The sequence below is a fragment of the Phoxinus phoxinus genome, assembly GCF_949152265.1.
Source record: "Phoxinus phoxinus genome assembly, chromosome: 24".
In the NCBI taxonomy this organism is placed as follows: domain Eukaryota; kingdom Metazoa; phylum Chordata; class Actinopteri; order Cypriniformes; family Leuciscidae; genus Phoxinus; species Phoxinus phoxinus.
In genome coordinates this window covers 23254421-23268880 of record NC_136899.1, presented here as the reverse complement: position 1 = coordinate 23268880, position 14460 = coordinate 23254421, and the positions used below count along the sequence as shown (strand labels likewise).

The 14460-nt window shown below is 39.1% G+C and overlaps 1 protein-coding gene across 1 annotated transcript; it reads right to left on the bottom strand.

Moving 5' to 3' along the window:
• Positions 1-6759: 6759 nt before the first annotated feature.
• klf6a (Kruppel like factor 6a) lies at positions 6760-14028 on the bottom strand. The gene is made up of 4 exons (XM_079601957.1): positions 13590-14028; positions 11486-12059; positions 10670-10793; positions 6760-9135 (listed from the first exon to the last, which is right to left on the bottom strand). The coding sequence occupies exons 1-4, from the start codon at positions 13689-13691 to the stop codon at positions 9084-9086; spliced, it is 852 nt and encodes a 283-aa protein (XP_079458083.1). The 5' UTR covers positions 13692-14028; the 3' UTR covers positions 6760-9083.
• Between the last annotated feature and the right edge of the window lie 432 nt (positions 14029-14460).

Genomic DNA, 14460 nt, shown 5'->3' with positions numbered 1-14460 from the left:
TGCAAGTGCAATGTCCACCTCTGCTTCCCGGAGGACAAAAACTGCCTTTGGGACTAGCATAACTGAATATGGCTATGAACAGAGATAAAGCACACAAATGCCAAAGTTTTCATTTAGGTCATCAGTTTTTGTAAATACAATCTCAACATATTTTTATAATAAATAATTTTTCATTAAGATATGACTTGTCCAATTATTAATATTGTGTGAGTATTAGTGTATACTGTATATAGGCTACTGTTATGGGGCTACATAGAAGTACACACAACAAATGACCCCTTGTCCTCTACATTTGTTCAGACAGTGAGTGAAACAGGCCCAACTTTGCAATATTACAACATTTCCAATAAAAAAAATGTCAAAATTGTAAATACTCATTTATTTCTGCATTAGAGGCCTCCTACACCAACATGTAAAAGGTGAAACATGTTTTACAGGTTTTTTTTCTATATTTGGGTCTTTGAGGGTTAAACCATAGCCAAACATTTGTTGATTTTTGATCATGTTATTCAGCTACAATAAAATGTTTTGCGATAAGACTTAGAATAAATGTGAATGATATCTACGTTTTTTTTTTCTACCTTATTGGAATCGAAATTTGCAATCGATAAGAATCTTTAAAATTAAAATGATACCCAACCATATATAAACGGCCAAAACGCATACAGTTTCCTATTTTTTTGTTGAAAACGGTGTCATGTAAACGGCCCCTTAGATTTTTTTAAAGACTGATTTCTTTCTCAGATATTCAAGAGCATCTATGATTATTTTTTTTTTGTACAGTATATACAGTAATTTTATTAAGTATAAATATTAAGTCATTTTTCATTAGAGCAAATTTGTGGATCCAGGGTACCATCTTAACCCACAATGTCAGCAGTCAGTTTACCAGACAAAAGATGTCTCTATACAATTCTGAATGAATGTCACTCAGAGGTCACTCGGAAGGTGACCAAAGCTTGCTGCCAGCAGTCATGTGACATGCGATGAGGGCCCTGGGCTCTTTAGCATCAACAACTGCTCTTCTTCAAACAGCAAACAACACATCTCAGTAAATCTCATGTTTGCCTAAGACCGGAGTGAAATGAGCTGTTTGAGGGCTGAGTCTCAATGTTCAAAAGAGCCATTACGAATTTCACGGGTGTTATGATGGAAATTAATCTGTGTTGAAAGGAAGAATATGTGGCTCTTGCTTGCTTTATGAAAATACCAACAAAAAAAAAGTGTTTGTGCCATAATACTCTCAGATCTCTCCTCACCCTCCCTCCATTTCCTTTTGAATACGTTTTAGTGTTCATAAGCACTAACTGCAAGATGCTAATTGGGTAAAGTATCCGCTTTAAAATCAAATAGCCCTATTTCTAATGAACAGGCAGGATGCAGACAAAACCCGATCATGAAGATGATCAGAAAATTGCATGTCTACTGTGCACTTACTGACCTTTTATTCTTCTTGTAGGCTACTTAGACAGCGGCACTCAGATCCAGAAAACTGCTGCATACATTTTCTAAAGAAGAGAGTTGTGCTTGCATAGGGTGTTGCTATGCGGTTGCTAAGGTGTTTATAGTGGCTCGTAGCATTGGTGCTATATGGTTTCTAAAGTGTTCTCTAGGTTTTATATTATGTTTCTGTTTGGTTGTGTTTGCTAAGATCTTCAAATTACTTTTGGTATGTTGTTATATGGTTTCTAAGCATATCTCAAAGGTCCCTATGTGGTTGCTAGAATGCTCAGGGTGGATGCTGACCAGTTCATCGTTTATGTCCATAGTCTAGCAGTACGGGGTGATGTTTTACAAAGTTTAATAAGATAAAAGTAGTTTGTCAATACAAACTTTTATGTTGTCTTGAGAAAGCCTGACCAGAAAGTTAGAAGAAGTTTTACATTATTGAAGGTTTTTCGATAAACCTTCAACCTTTTAGGTAGGCTAGTTTTAACTCTTTAAGTTTGAAGGTGGGCAATACAGTCTATCAGTAGATAGATAGATAGATAGATAGATAGATAGATAGATAGATAGATAGATAGATAGATAGATAGATAGATAGATAGATAGATAGATAGATAGATAGATACTTGTTAGCATGCTTTATCACATTGCTAACATGTTTCTAACATGCTTTAACACGTTGCTAACACATCTTAGCATGTTGCTAACATGTTTCATGCACGAATTACCACAATGCGAGCATGTTTTAAGCATTACCACATTGCTAGCATGATGTAGCACATTGATAACATGTTTCTAGCATAATTTAACAGGTACATGTTTTAGCTTGTTGCTAGCATGAATTAACACATTGTTAACATGTTTTAGCATGTTGCTAGCCAGATTTTGAACGTTGCTAGCATGTTTATATGAATTAGCACATTGACACTTAACATGTTGCTAACATGATTTAACACTTTGCTAGCATGAATTAGCATGTTTCTAGCATGCTTTAACACATTTAACATGCATTAGATTGTTGACCTATAGTTTTTAAGCTTTGCAAGTGATCGACTGCTTAAATACTGTATAACAGTTATTGTACAAGTTTTGACTCCCTCAATAAAAGTTTAAGGGAATTTGGGATTGTTTGGAAGTCCGATACGAGAATTCCCAGAGTCGGTTCAGTTAGTAAAGATATACCAATGCGAGTCAGAACAGTCTGAAGGCCTCACCAGAGTTTGGTTGTTGTAGCTTGAAAGCTCTAGGAGAAGTTTAGAGTCAGAAGTTTTAGTCTCAGAAGAAGAAAAATACACTTAATGAGCATTTCTGTATGTTGGCTTTCTCAAGCCAACAGTTATTCAAATGACTAACCATATATGAGCTGTAGTAATAGTGATGCTTGCCTTTCCAGGTACCACATAATTATTCATTTTTCTAAACCAAGCTACAGTGTCTTTCTTTGAATATTCTCCTTCAACCCCATTGGCTTCAAACAGCTCACGGTTTCACACCCCTCACCCGCTGGCAACGGAAGCCTTTGATGTCGTGACATTGCTTTTAATTTCAGCTCGCCTGACAATACATTGCCTTTGGAATCTTTCAAGAAAGCACAATGCACAAAATGCAGTAAGACTGCTGACTTTGCTCTGCATGCAAAGTTCAAGGTAGTTCAGCGATGTGTTCTCATTAGTATTCGTATGTAAAGTGTACAGATAGTTCTGAGCAATATCAAAATATTGGCATCTAAAACATAAACCGTGGAAGTGTTAAAAGGGCCAAAAATAAAAATGCGTTCATCACTTGCTCACCCTCATGTCGTTCCAAACCTGTATGACTTCTTTGTTTCGCGAAACACTAAAGAGGATATTTTGAAGAACTGTTTTCTGTCAAAACAACATTGGACCCCATTGACATTCATTGAAAGGACTTCTTTTGGGTTTCACTGAAGAAAGTCTTACAGGTTTGGAATGAGGAACTGATCAAGGCATTTTCATTTTTAGTTGAACTACTCTCTAAAAAATGCTGGGTTGTTTTAACCCAATTTTGGGTCAAATATGGACAAACCCAGCCATTGGGTTAAATTTTTTAATTGAATTTTTGATCCAACGTTTGGGTTTGTCCATATTTGACCCAGAATTGGGTTAAAACAAACCAGCATTTTTTAGAGTGTATCCTTATTCCAAACACCATGAATACAAACACCATATGAATACACACAAATTCACATTGTGAATTATGATGAGCTGCAAGAGCACACATGTACATCAAGGTAGGGTATGTGTCATGCTAGTGTAATTTATATAGATATGGTAATCCAGGATTAGGGGTATCCCCAGGTTAAACGTGGAAAAGCACGCACACATCCTGACCGATACGTCACATCAAACGTTTGTTTTTTTTGAGCATGTTCCTCAACTGCCCTTCTAATTTTATGGCTATTAAAGGCATATTAAACAATGGCGTACATAAATATAGATGTTTCAAAGCATTGATCTTCGCTTTTAAACATCACAAAGCATGGACTGAGATCCTTCAGTTAAATTTAATGATGGATTTGGGGGCACTTGACCTTTAAAGGATTGATGTCACCATGTGACTTTCCGAGGCTGCACATAATTGCTTCCACTTTAGGATCTGTCAGCTACACAGAATAATGAGAAAGTTCTCAGCGTTGTAGCGTCAACATCAGCATAGCACTGAGAAACGTGGAAAACTACTGTTGTTTTATCAGAGGCGTGGCTGTAACCGAGTTATGTAATGCAACAAGTTTCTCACGATCTTCACCTTTGGTGAACCGACATGTTGCGAAATTTCTTTTAATAAAATAAGCTGTCTGGATGAAATGACAGGTAGGCTATAATGGAGTCCAGAATCCACAATGAAAATATGAGAATTTGTTTTTCTTTATTTAAACCTGGAAATAATATTTTTATCAGATATAATTTTAATGTATATGAATATATTATATCTATATATAGTATAATAGATCTATTTCACTAATCAGATCAACACATTGATGACTTTGACCCTGTAAACTCATGTGAACTTTGTACCGACGGTCACATTAAATTCTTCCATTGAAACCAAGATGATCTTTGGAACGTTGTAAGATTACGCGAGATAACAATTATCAATTTTGGTAAAAGCAATGTCAGCTCAGGTACTGATATTTATTCAAATATAGTATATTTTGCAATTACTTTATAATAGTAAAAAAAAAAAAAGCTATATCCAGAATAGTTTCAAACAAAGGTTATTTTTTATTTTTGGTCTCAGACTCTGATTCCACTCAATATGGTTTTTAAAAAATTAATTAAATTAGCAATTATCTATTTGTCTACCGTTTAACGAGTAGCATTATTTATATCGATCCATCCATACTCCAAAGCGCTTCATTTATATCTAGTTAATTTTATTACAATCATTAATAATCACAACTATAAAAAGCGTAAATCACATTGTGATTACGAGTGGAGTACATCTTGAACACGATGGCGAGCGAGAAGTAAACAGATAAATGGCCATTTTTAAATGTTTAGAAAAGCCAACAAATCCTTGGCAAAACATTTCAACGCTCCACCTGCCAGGAATCACCTAGGGCATGTTTCCCCCTTTAGCAATTCACAAAGGCGGCAATTTGCAATGTTTTTCTGTGAGAACACATTCGTCTATTTTGACAAGCCCGTGGAACACCCCTCCAGTGGGTGTTGAGACCAACTTGTGCACAACATATAATGAGAGCGAGGAATCTATGAGAACGAGTGTTGCACTGCTAATCCTCGTTTCTTCTGAGATATCAGGTGAATTGTGAATATTAGGTCATTTCAAAAGATGCGTCTTTTTAATCCACTGCATATTAAAGACTTGATTCAGAAGAAAATGTGGTAACACTTTATTTTGATCAACATTCAGTTGACTATAAGTAACATTGCACCTGTGTGTCAACTTACTCTCATTATAGTATTAATATTAGTCTGCTTAATATCTGCTAACACTTTATTGTGATGCTCCTCCAACAGACATTCTACTGACTATACATAACTTTGCAACTACATGTCAACTTATTCTAACACTACCAGTCTACTAATACTCCACTAATACTCTAATGAGAGTTAGTAGACATGTGCAATGTTACTTATAGTCAACAGAAAGTTAAAGGGACCATCAAAATAAAGTGAAACCGAAAATGTTAGTGGTGCTTGACTGCTTATTGGCGTAAACATTACTATTACAATGTCAAAGGCTGAATCCGAAATCACATATTCCCTACTACCTATATAGTAGGCAAAAAACAGTATGTAGTCTCTCTCCTGTGAAGGATCCCTTTACCACTCTACAGATAAAGCGGTGTCGGGATAATTTCGGTTTCGCGTATCTACCCCGAAGTGATACAATTCTGTCTAAATTTTTTTAAGGCCAGACATGTAGTTTGTTAAGGCTTGGTTTGTAGGGAATTACAAACCTGCGCACACATATTCAAATGCGCATAACTATAGAATGAATTCTTGATGCGCACACGAGCGCCATCAGCGTTTCTCACAGGTTCGCGTTTAAAGTCTGTGTAGAGAGAACGGTGTCATCTTAGCGGCCTCTAATTTAATAACTAATGATCCTTGCGACGGAAGTGAATCAATCAAAACTAACTTTAGCTGGAAAATATCTTTATTCAAGAACCGCTATAAAGCCAAAACAATCTCTGTTACTTAAATTATCCATTTATCACTGTAAAGCAGCTTTGAAACAATCTACATTGTTAAAAGCGCTATATAAATGACGATGGCTTGTCTTGACAAAAGTGTGCATACGATGAACAAGCTACTATCCCATGAGGCTACAGGAGAGGATTTGTGACTGGCAGTGACGCGGCACAACCGGCGCTGGTAGGTCACGTGATAAGGGCAACATGGCGAATATAGTATTTCCAAATTACATTCATAGACAGATTACATAACATATTTTTTTAGCGGTCGTGAAGTAATTCCTTGAAATTTCGGACGCAGCCTGTATGTTGCGGTGTAGTTGTGAAGGTGTTTTTAGTACAGTTTAAGTGTTCTGATTGGTCTCTTACTGGTCCAATTAAGTCATTGGCCAATCAATGGCATTTTCCACCCGCTTTATTCACCAAGTTAATCGTAAGTCTGACTCCTCATTAAAGCTTAAGAGATCTTTCATGTCTGTACCCCAAAACAAAGTTGAATACTCAGGTGTAGTGGTTTTGTTCAACTCTGCCAAGCACCAATCACAGTGAAACATCATTTATAAATCACGAGCTAGAAGTTGCTCTCGCAAAGTCTAAAACAGTAATGAAATAAAGTGAAGCAAAACAACAAATCAAACTTGTCCGATAAGAATTTCTTATTATTCCAATAAAAAATACATTCATACAGAAATATAACAATTTTGCAAAACAATTTCAAATAAAATTCATATAAAGCAAAAACAAATAAAAATCTTAGAAAAGTTTTTTTTTTTTTTTTTTTATGTGTTTTTCGTCCTAACTTTTCTGGTTTTATTCTTTTGTACAAATATTCTTTAGACAAGAGGGATTCGTGAGAGAAAACATAAGTGATAGAAAGTGTTGGTAGAAGCAAGCAAATGGAAAACTTGATTAAGGCTCCATTACCACTTGACTAATATTGGCCACTGCTGGAAAGACACAATGTTCTTAGCCCACAAAACCCTGGCTGGTCTGATTTAATGGCAGCACAAGCTGCTTCAAGTTACATTTCTCCTGCTGAAACAATCTGTCTCTACGAAGCTGCTCAACATGCAACAGTGTCAAACCTTCATCGCTCAACAAACCAGAGCATGGCACTTATAAAAGCACAATACTCAAAGAATTCAAAGCATAGAACTATGTACAATAAATTTAATCAATGGTTTGGTCCCTGAAAACATTAGAGTTTACATTTCAGATGGCAAAACCGAGCGGCTTCCGCCTCCACGTCCGTAAATATCCATTGTAAAATGTTGAAAAGGTGTGCGATATATCTTTATCTTTCTGGATGGCTGTGCACAGTTTCCACAATACTGTCGCTGGACTAAAACAACGGCATCCAGACAGGTCAATATCGAACTGCCCGAGTCAGCAGTCTATAGCAGGCAGGGCCTTCAGCAATTCATTACAGAGAGGCAGTACAAGGCAAGGCCTGTCTGACTGGAGCTTGTTAATTACAATAAATCTTTAGGCGTTTTTTTCTTTATTCTTGGTTACAGGGGACGGGGGGAGTTGGCATTCCACAAACGTTCAAGCCTTGTGTTATACAACGGCCTGTTTTCCCACTTTAAGAGCTTTTTGTCTCGCACACAGCCCTACAGATAGAGATCTCACGTCTAAAAGCGTACTCGAAAAGGTCGTTCGGTAGATACCAAGTCCGTAACTTTAAGTGCTCTACATTGCAGATTTGACAACATCCAGAAATGTGAGGGCAAATATTAGTGACAAAGAATGAAAATCGCATGCTCAAGAATTACAATATATTACGTATCTACAAGGGCTTGGTTACAGTGGCCTTGGAAATGAGAAAGGTGCATGTTCATGTGAAACAGAGCCTTAATAAAGCTTTTTCAATCACTTATACAAGACATTTTGTGACCCCCAATTGGAAAGGTCACTTGCATAAGGCACCATTAAGGCCAACAGTGCATTAACATCAGGTAAAATGGAGATAGAAAGAGAGAATTTAGTCCTCAAGATGAAATGGTCGCTGATTGATAGTATTCTTCCCTCCACCGGAAAGAAAAAAAAGAGGGAATTTTGAGTGAAGAATGATCAAATGCGTTTATGTACAATATTGTAACATTTAACCAATTGTATTTAGCTGCGCTTTATTGGAATCTATTCTCAGTCCCAATTAAAAAAAAAAAAAAAGTACAAACCCCAATACCATGCAACACCTGTTTATGATAGTGAAGTTATAATTGTGTTACATCTCTAAGCACACAGCTTATACAACGGACTACAAATGAGCTTTTGTAGCCTGTCAAAAAAAACAAGCTACCGAACACATTGCACATTTAGTAGCTGCACCGAACACCAAAAAAGCCACTTTCATTCAGGACCGAGTTTCCGCCCCCCTTTAGATGGGGGAAGGGGGTGAAACCCTGGCCGCTTCGCCCCCCGCAATCTTGCGAAAGAGCCCGGGGGTGTCTGGCAGGAGTTCTCAGTCTCACGGCTTCATTCAGACTTTGCCGTTCTCGCATACCGTGTGGAAACAAAAACGGAACTTGTTTCCCGACACCATTCAGCCCACAGTGATACACTGGTACCCCCCTCCCACACGGGACATTCATCCGCTCACGTCAAACAGGTTTCGTTAGGATTTGTTTTAAAGTACCAGTGTATAGTCCAGGAGTTGTCCCAAAACATCATGCACCATACAACACACCATTCATTCGCTCGTTTTTTTTTTTTTACAATTTTTTTTGTTTTTTAAATAAATCATCCTCCTCTCTTCGATTCTTCATACGTGATTTTGTCCCTTCGTTTTCCGTTTCAACAACCAGTCAGTCCGCCTTTATCCCGGGGCTCACGGAGGCACAGGATATGGTGCAAAATGGCATGCTTTGGCTGGAACACACTCCCCCCCCCATTTCTTGCAGGGCCAGGTCAACCAGGAAGCTGGTCAGGACACAACATATCCCCAGCGTGAAGCTCAGAGGTGCCTCTTCATGTGCAGGGCTAGGTGGTCCGACCTGGAGAAACACCTGGAGAAAGAAACGGAGAGAGAAAAGGTGAAAAACAGGGTCAGGCAGGGGCCACTGAAGCTATAAAGTGTGATGAAAGGTAGAGATCTGTGCATTGCATCACTGATGAGGCCCCTAGTGACCCTCGAGGCGAACTTGTGAAACTGGAATAGGTGCCATGAAGGCTAATGAAAGGAAAGCTTGGTTACAAGCAGAACCAGAAAGAATTAGGATTTTCGGTGCTTATTTCAAAATAAATGTAAGCATTAAAAAATGTTTATGTTTTTTAAATGCATCATACACTATATGCCATCATTTTTCATTTCAGTTTAAAGCTGTCAAAGAATGACACTATAGATGTAAAAAAAAAAGTCTAAATATTACTATAAATATAATTATTTTATCCCATCAACAATGTTTTTGTTTAAATTATGTATAATGAAATGCCTTTTCCTGACAATTTCATATAGCTAATATATACATACACAATTTTTTTAAAGTATATATCCCTTTTTATATACAGTAGTCAACATTTAAAGTGGATCAAAACCTTTCATCAAAGTTGTAAATTAATTTTGAACAATACCCATTCTTGTCTTAGGACAACTTTGATTCACTTTGATCCACTTAAAATGTTGACTACTGTACAAGTGAAACTCGAAAAATTTGAATATCTTGCAAAAGTTCATTTATTTCAGTAATTCAAGGTGAAACTAATATATTATACAGACTCATTGCATGCAAAGTGAGATATTTCAAGCCTTTATTTGTTATAATTTTGATGATTATGGCTTACAGCTTATGAAAACCCCAAATTCAAAATTAGAATATTGTGAAAAGGTTTTCATACGCAGCTATAATCATCAAAATTATAACAAATAAAGGCTTGAAATATCTCACTTTGCATGTAATGAGTCTATATAATATATTAGTTTCACCTTTTAAGTTGAATTACTGAAATAAATGAACTTTTGCACACATTTTTTTTTATAAATGTTTAGAGTTTCACCTGTATATATACACATACACATATATACTGTGTGGGACAACATAATACATTAACTAAAATATAATATTGGCAGGTTCAGTGTGGGCCTGGATATGAGCAAACACTTGATCGAATGTTTTGTTTTAAGGGAGAACTATGCAATGTTTCGCATCCAGTAACTACAGAAACAAAACAGCAAAAAGGGAAGTTGAGCAAACAATTGTGTTCAAAGCACAAAGCTCTCAAGGAGGGAAATGATTAACAGAGGAAGTGATGACAAACAGGAGAGGCGCGTTTAGTCATAAAACGCGGAGAATATCAATAATGTATTGCGACAGTGTGACTATTGCGCTTTCAAGCATTTAATGTGATTAGGTAATTAAGTGATAAAACCCAAACATAATGGGGCGACTCCCATCGATGAACCGATAAAACAGGATCAATGCTGAATGCAGAAATCCGTCGCATTTCACTGATACACGCATCAAAGGATCAGGCATGCGGGCGAGAGAGACAGACAGGCTTTGGCTGTCACAGGGAGAGATAGCGAGACAGAACTGAACGTACCTGTCACAGTGACTGCATTTAAATGGCTTTGCACCGGTGTGCTTCCTGAAGTGTCGGGTTAGCTCGTCGCTCCTCGCGAAGCGCCACTCGCAGCCTTCCCATGAACACCTGTACGGCTTCTCACCTGTAAACAAAAACACAAACACCTTTCAGTACATTTTGCCAGGTTTCAGCAGGAAAACATTCACTATTCACAGGAATGTGGAATAGCGAGCTCGGTAATGCTCTCGCAAATGCATCAGTAAACAGGACGTGTGTTTACGGATCAGGTGACGCAGTCTACGAGACGGTCTAAACTTTTAATAAGATCCCTCAAGCTCTCAAGGATTGCGGGAATGCACGGTATGCCAAAAGTCTGTCTATGCTGTATATGCATAAACAGCATGCAGAACAATGCGTGTCACACAGGGTCTGTTTTGAATGCGACGGGGCCCTTTAAAAAAAGGGGCCACCCAGATCCCCATTCAAAAGCCTGGTTCTTTCCCATGACGAAACCAAAACTGTTTTTGGTAGAGCAGGTTGTTTTCACCCTGGCTGGTTTTCATCCCCTCCCCCATCCGATCCCCCCTCCTTCCTCTCCACGGCCACATTCCAAATAGATTAGGTCACCGTTTAGGCGTGCAGTCATGCGGGGCAAATATTCACAGAGTGACATTAGCCTTGCAGCTGAGGACAGCCTGTGTGAACTCAACTCCATTACACAACTTCACAGGAGACGTGAAACCTCAGTAAAGTGTGGGAAGTTCCTCTTTATTTGCTTTGATACGGTGTCAAAGACAATTTGCAATGTCACAACTAAAAGCAAAGGTTTCTTACCTGTGTGAGTCCGCTGATGTGCTTTTAAGTGAGAACTCTTTGTGTAAACCTTCCGGCATCCGTTGAAGTGACACCTGTGCACTCTCCTCCTGCCGTCCGGAGAGGCGTCCCCTCCTGCCGAAGCCTTATCCGAGGCCTTCCCCAGTCCGTTTTGCCGGATCTTCACCGGCACGTGCGAGTCAGTCTGCGTGGAGCCCCACACCTGCGGGACGCCGGGCTCCTGCGGGGTTTCTGGGGAGGACGGAGGCGTGCTGATGATAGAGGAACTCAAGTGATGCGCTGACTCCGTCAGAACCGAGACCAGCGGGTTGGAGGTAAAGATGTGAGTGGGCGAGAGCTCCTCCGAGCTGTCAGACGCCTCACTGCTGGCATCCGAATTCATGCTGTTGGTTTCTAATATTTGGCAGTCCTGATTGTCCTCTTCCTTGACTTTGGGAAGGTTGCCGTTCCCATCCCCCTTATCTCCACAAGCCAAGATGAGCTTGCTCCAAAGATCCTCCTGGCCCTCAAACTTGAGGTCAGACGCGGAGACGTACGGCTCGCTCTGCAAATATCTCTCCAGCTCCAAACATGTCTGGTTCAAAACAGAAAACACAGAGTTAGAATGTGCATGAGTTTCCTCTAACTTTCACAGCTGACAAGGGTTAGTGTAGGTTAACCACACTCTCATCTGCACTTTCACACACTTTCTACAGAAATATGTAAAATGGTGTCACGTGGAAACATTACAGAATACGTATGGCCAATAAAATCAGTTATCAGAGTATTCTGGGTATAAATAGGGCTGTATATTGTCTTTCTAGAACAGTTATCCCCTAGTGAGTCATGAAGACATTTCAGAGTCCTTTTAAGGAAGCCACACAACTTCCTCGGTCGAGTTTCCTCATTCAAACAGCCTGACGTCCCCTCAGCGTACATCTGGACGCGTTTTAAAAGCATTTTAACGCGTATTAAGTGTGAACGTACTGCATTCGAGTGCAAAAGTGATTCAGTAAACACGTGAAACTGTGCTTTTTCCACTCAATATGAGCATTTAGCTGTGCGGTTTAGGCTATGCACATCCTCTAGAACAACGGTGATGTTTACCGCGCAAATTTGACCTAAAAATCTAATGTTACTGATTCTACAGACTCTATATCGGGTAACCCCCCTAAATGTTTACTTTTTAAAGCGATAGTTGTCGTTTATTCAACGTTATTCCGTTTCGACGAAACGTTAGGCAGAATTAGTCTCAGTCACCATTCACTTGTGTTGTAGGGACAAAAATATGCAATGAAAGTGAATGGTGACTGAAGCTGCCAGTCACTAACATCCTGCCTTACATTTCGTTTTGTTTTCCAAGAGATAGATAGTGATACAGGTTTGAAAGAACATAATGGTGAGGAAATTACGACATATTTTCATTTCAGCTGAACTATCCATTCAGCAGTCTATGCTGGGAAACATTTGGCAACTAGATGTAAACGCATGTTTAAATGCCAAGAGATACGTTCATATGGCTCCACGCCAGAATCCCAAGACGCCTGAGGGGAAACTACCTGGATCAATTTCAAGAGAAACATTCAATACGATAGTGCCAACTGTTCAATCACAAGTATATCAGTCTCAAGCAGCAGAACCTGCCATGACAGTTAATTCGCACCTCCTATAAACCCCGTTATGTGACAGAACATGTGCTGCAGACTGTCAAATCAACCAGTCTACGTTTGAATAGGAAAGGCACACGAAAAGGATGCAATTATTGTTCCGTACTAAATGGTGCGTATTCCTGATTATTGAGCAATATAGATCTCTTCAAGTCGCGACTCTTCAAAAAGTAAAACAAATAATAATAATATATACTTTGTATGCCAAACCAAGCGAATATCACAAGGTAGATGCACAGCTACATTCAATACGAGTTGACTGACAGCATTTACCGCGCGACCATGGAACCGAATCAAATACGTCACTTAGAACGTTACAATGTTTCATTCAGCGCAGCGCTTCGCGGATTGTAAATAACTCTTTCCGATTCCAGTTTAAAGACAGCGAAGTCAAACCACACGCTGTCCGTTCGCCAATCGCAGCGGAAGTTTGATCCATATCACTTTAAAATTGTTACCTGTTGCCAGTATTCTTCAAGCGATGGCAATGCAGAGAAATAGCCAGTGTCATGAACGATCTGAAGTTCCTGAAAAATGCTGCACATCGGTAGAACATCCATTGCAATCCCAAGAATTAGGCGATACAAGACACAAAAATATATATCTTGGTGAATCAAGATAAAGTGTAACAAGAAAGCGTCCTCTTCGTGCAATAGCAACGCGGTGCAGCCGTCGCTTTGCTCAGAGTCCGCTAGTCCGTCTGTTGAGATCACTCTATATTTGCAAACACTGAACTCACGCAAAGCGCTGTGCTCTGTCAACTTCCCCTATTCAAACCTCGCTGCTGCCTACCCCCTCGTGACAACGTGACGTCGCCTCACAACACGTCCAATCAGATGCGACCAGGTTGCGCGGGCGCTAATGATATCACCTCCTGCCAATCGATGGAATACGTCCGCTCTCCTGGCGCTGTGATTGGCTTTATTCAACTGTAAGGCCCAGCGCGCTGATTGGACGTTATTTTTAGAAGAGTATATAAAGGCTCTGAGCTCGAGCCCAGTTCGTTTCTGTTTCTTGACGACGGAGTGTCACACACGCACTAGTTTGGCCAGAGCGAGCGCTGTGTGCAATGGTTGATTCTCCTAGAGAACTTTAGTGTTGAAATACGTTCTTTTTCCGTGTTGCCTGTTTTGAGCTCTCTCTAGAGTAACCACTTCAAAACAAAAATATGGCTTTGGAGAAGTTCCAAGCATTTTTTGAATACCACAGATAAAGTGTCCCTATTACTTGATAGATATCAGTGAAATAAATGTATTAGATTGCAATAAAATGTCTCAGCCTTGTTGACTTGTTTTAAAAATAATTTCTGAAAATGTCTAGACTTATATT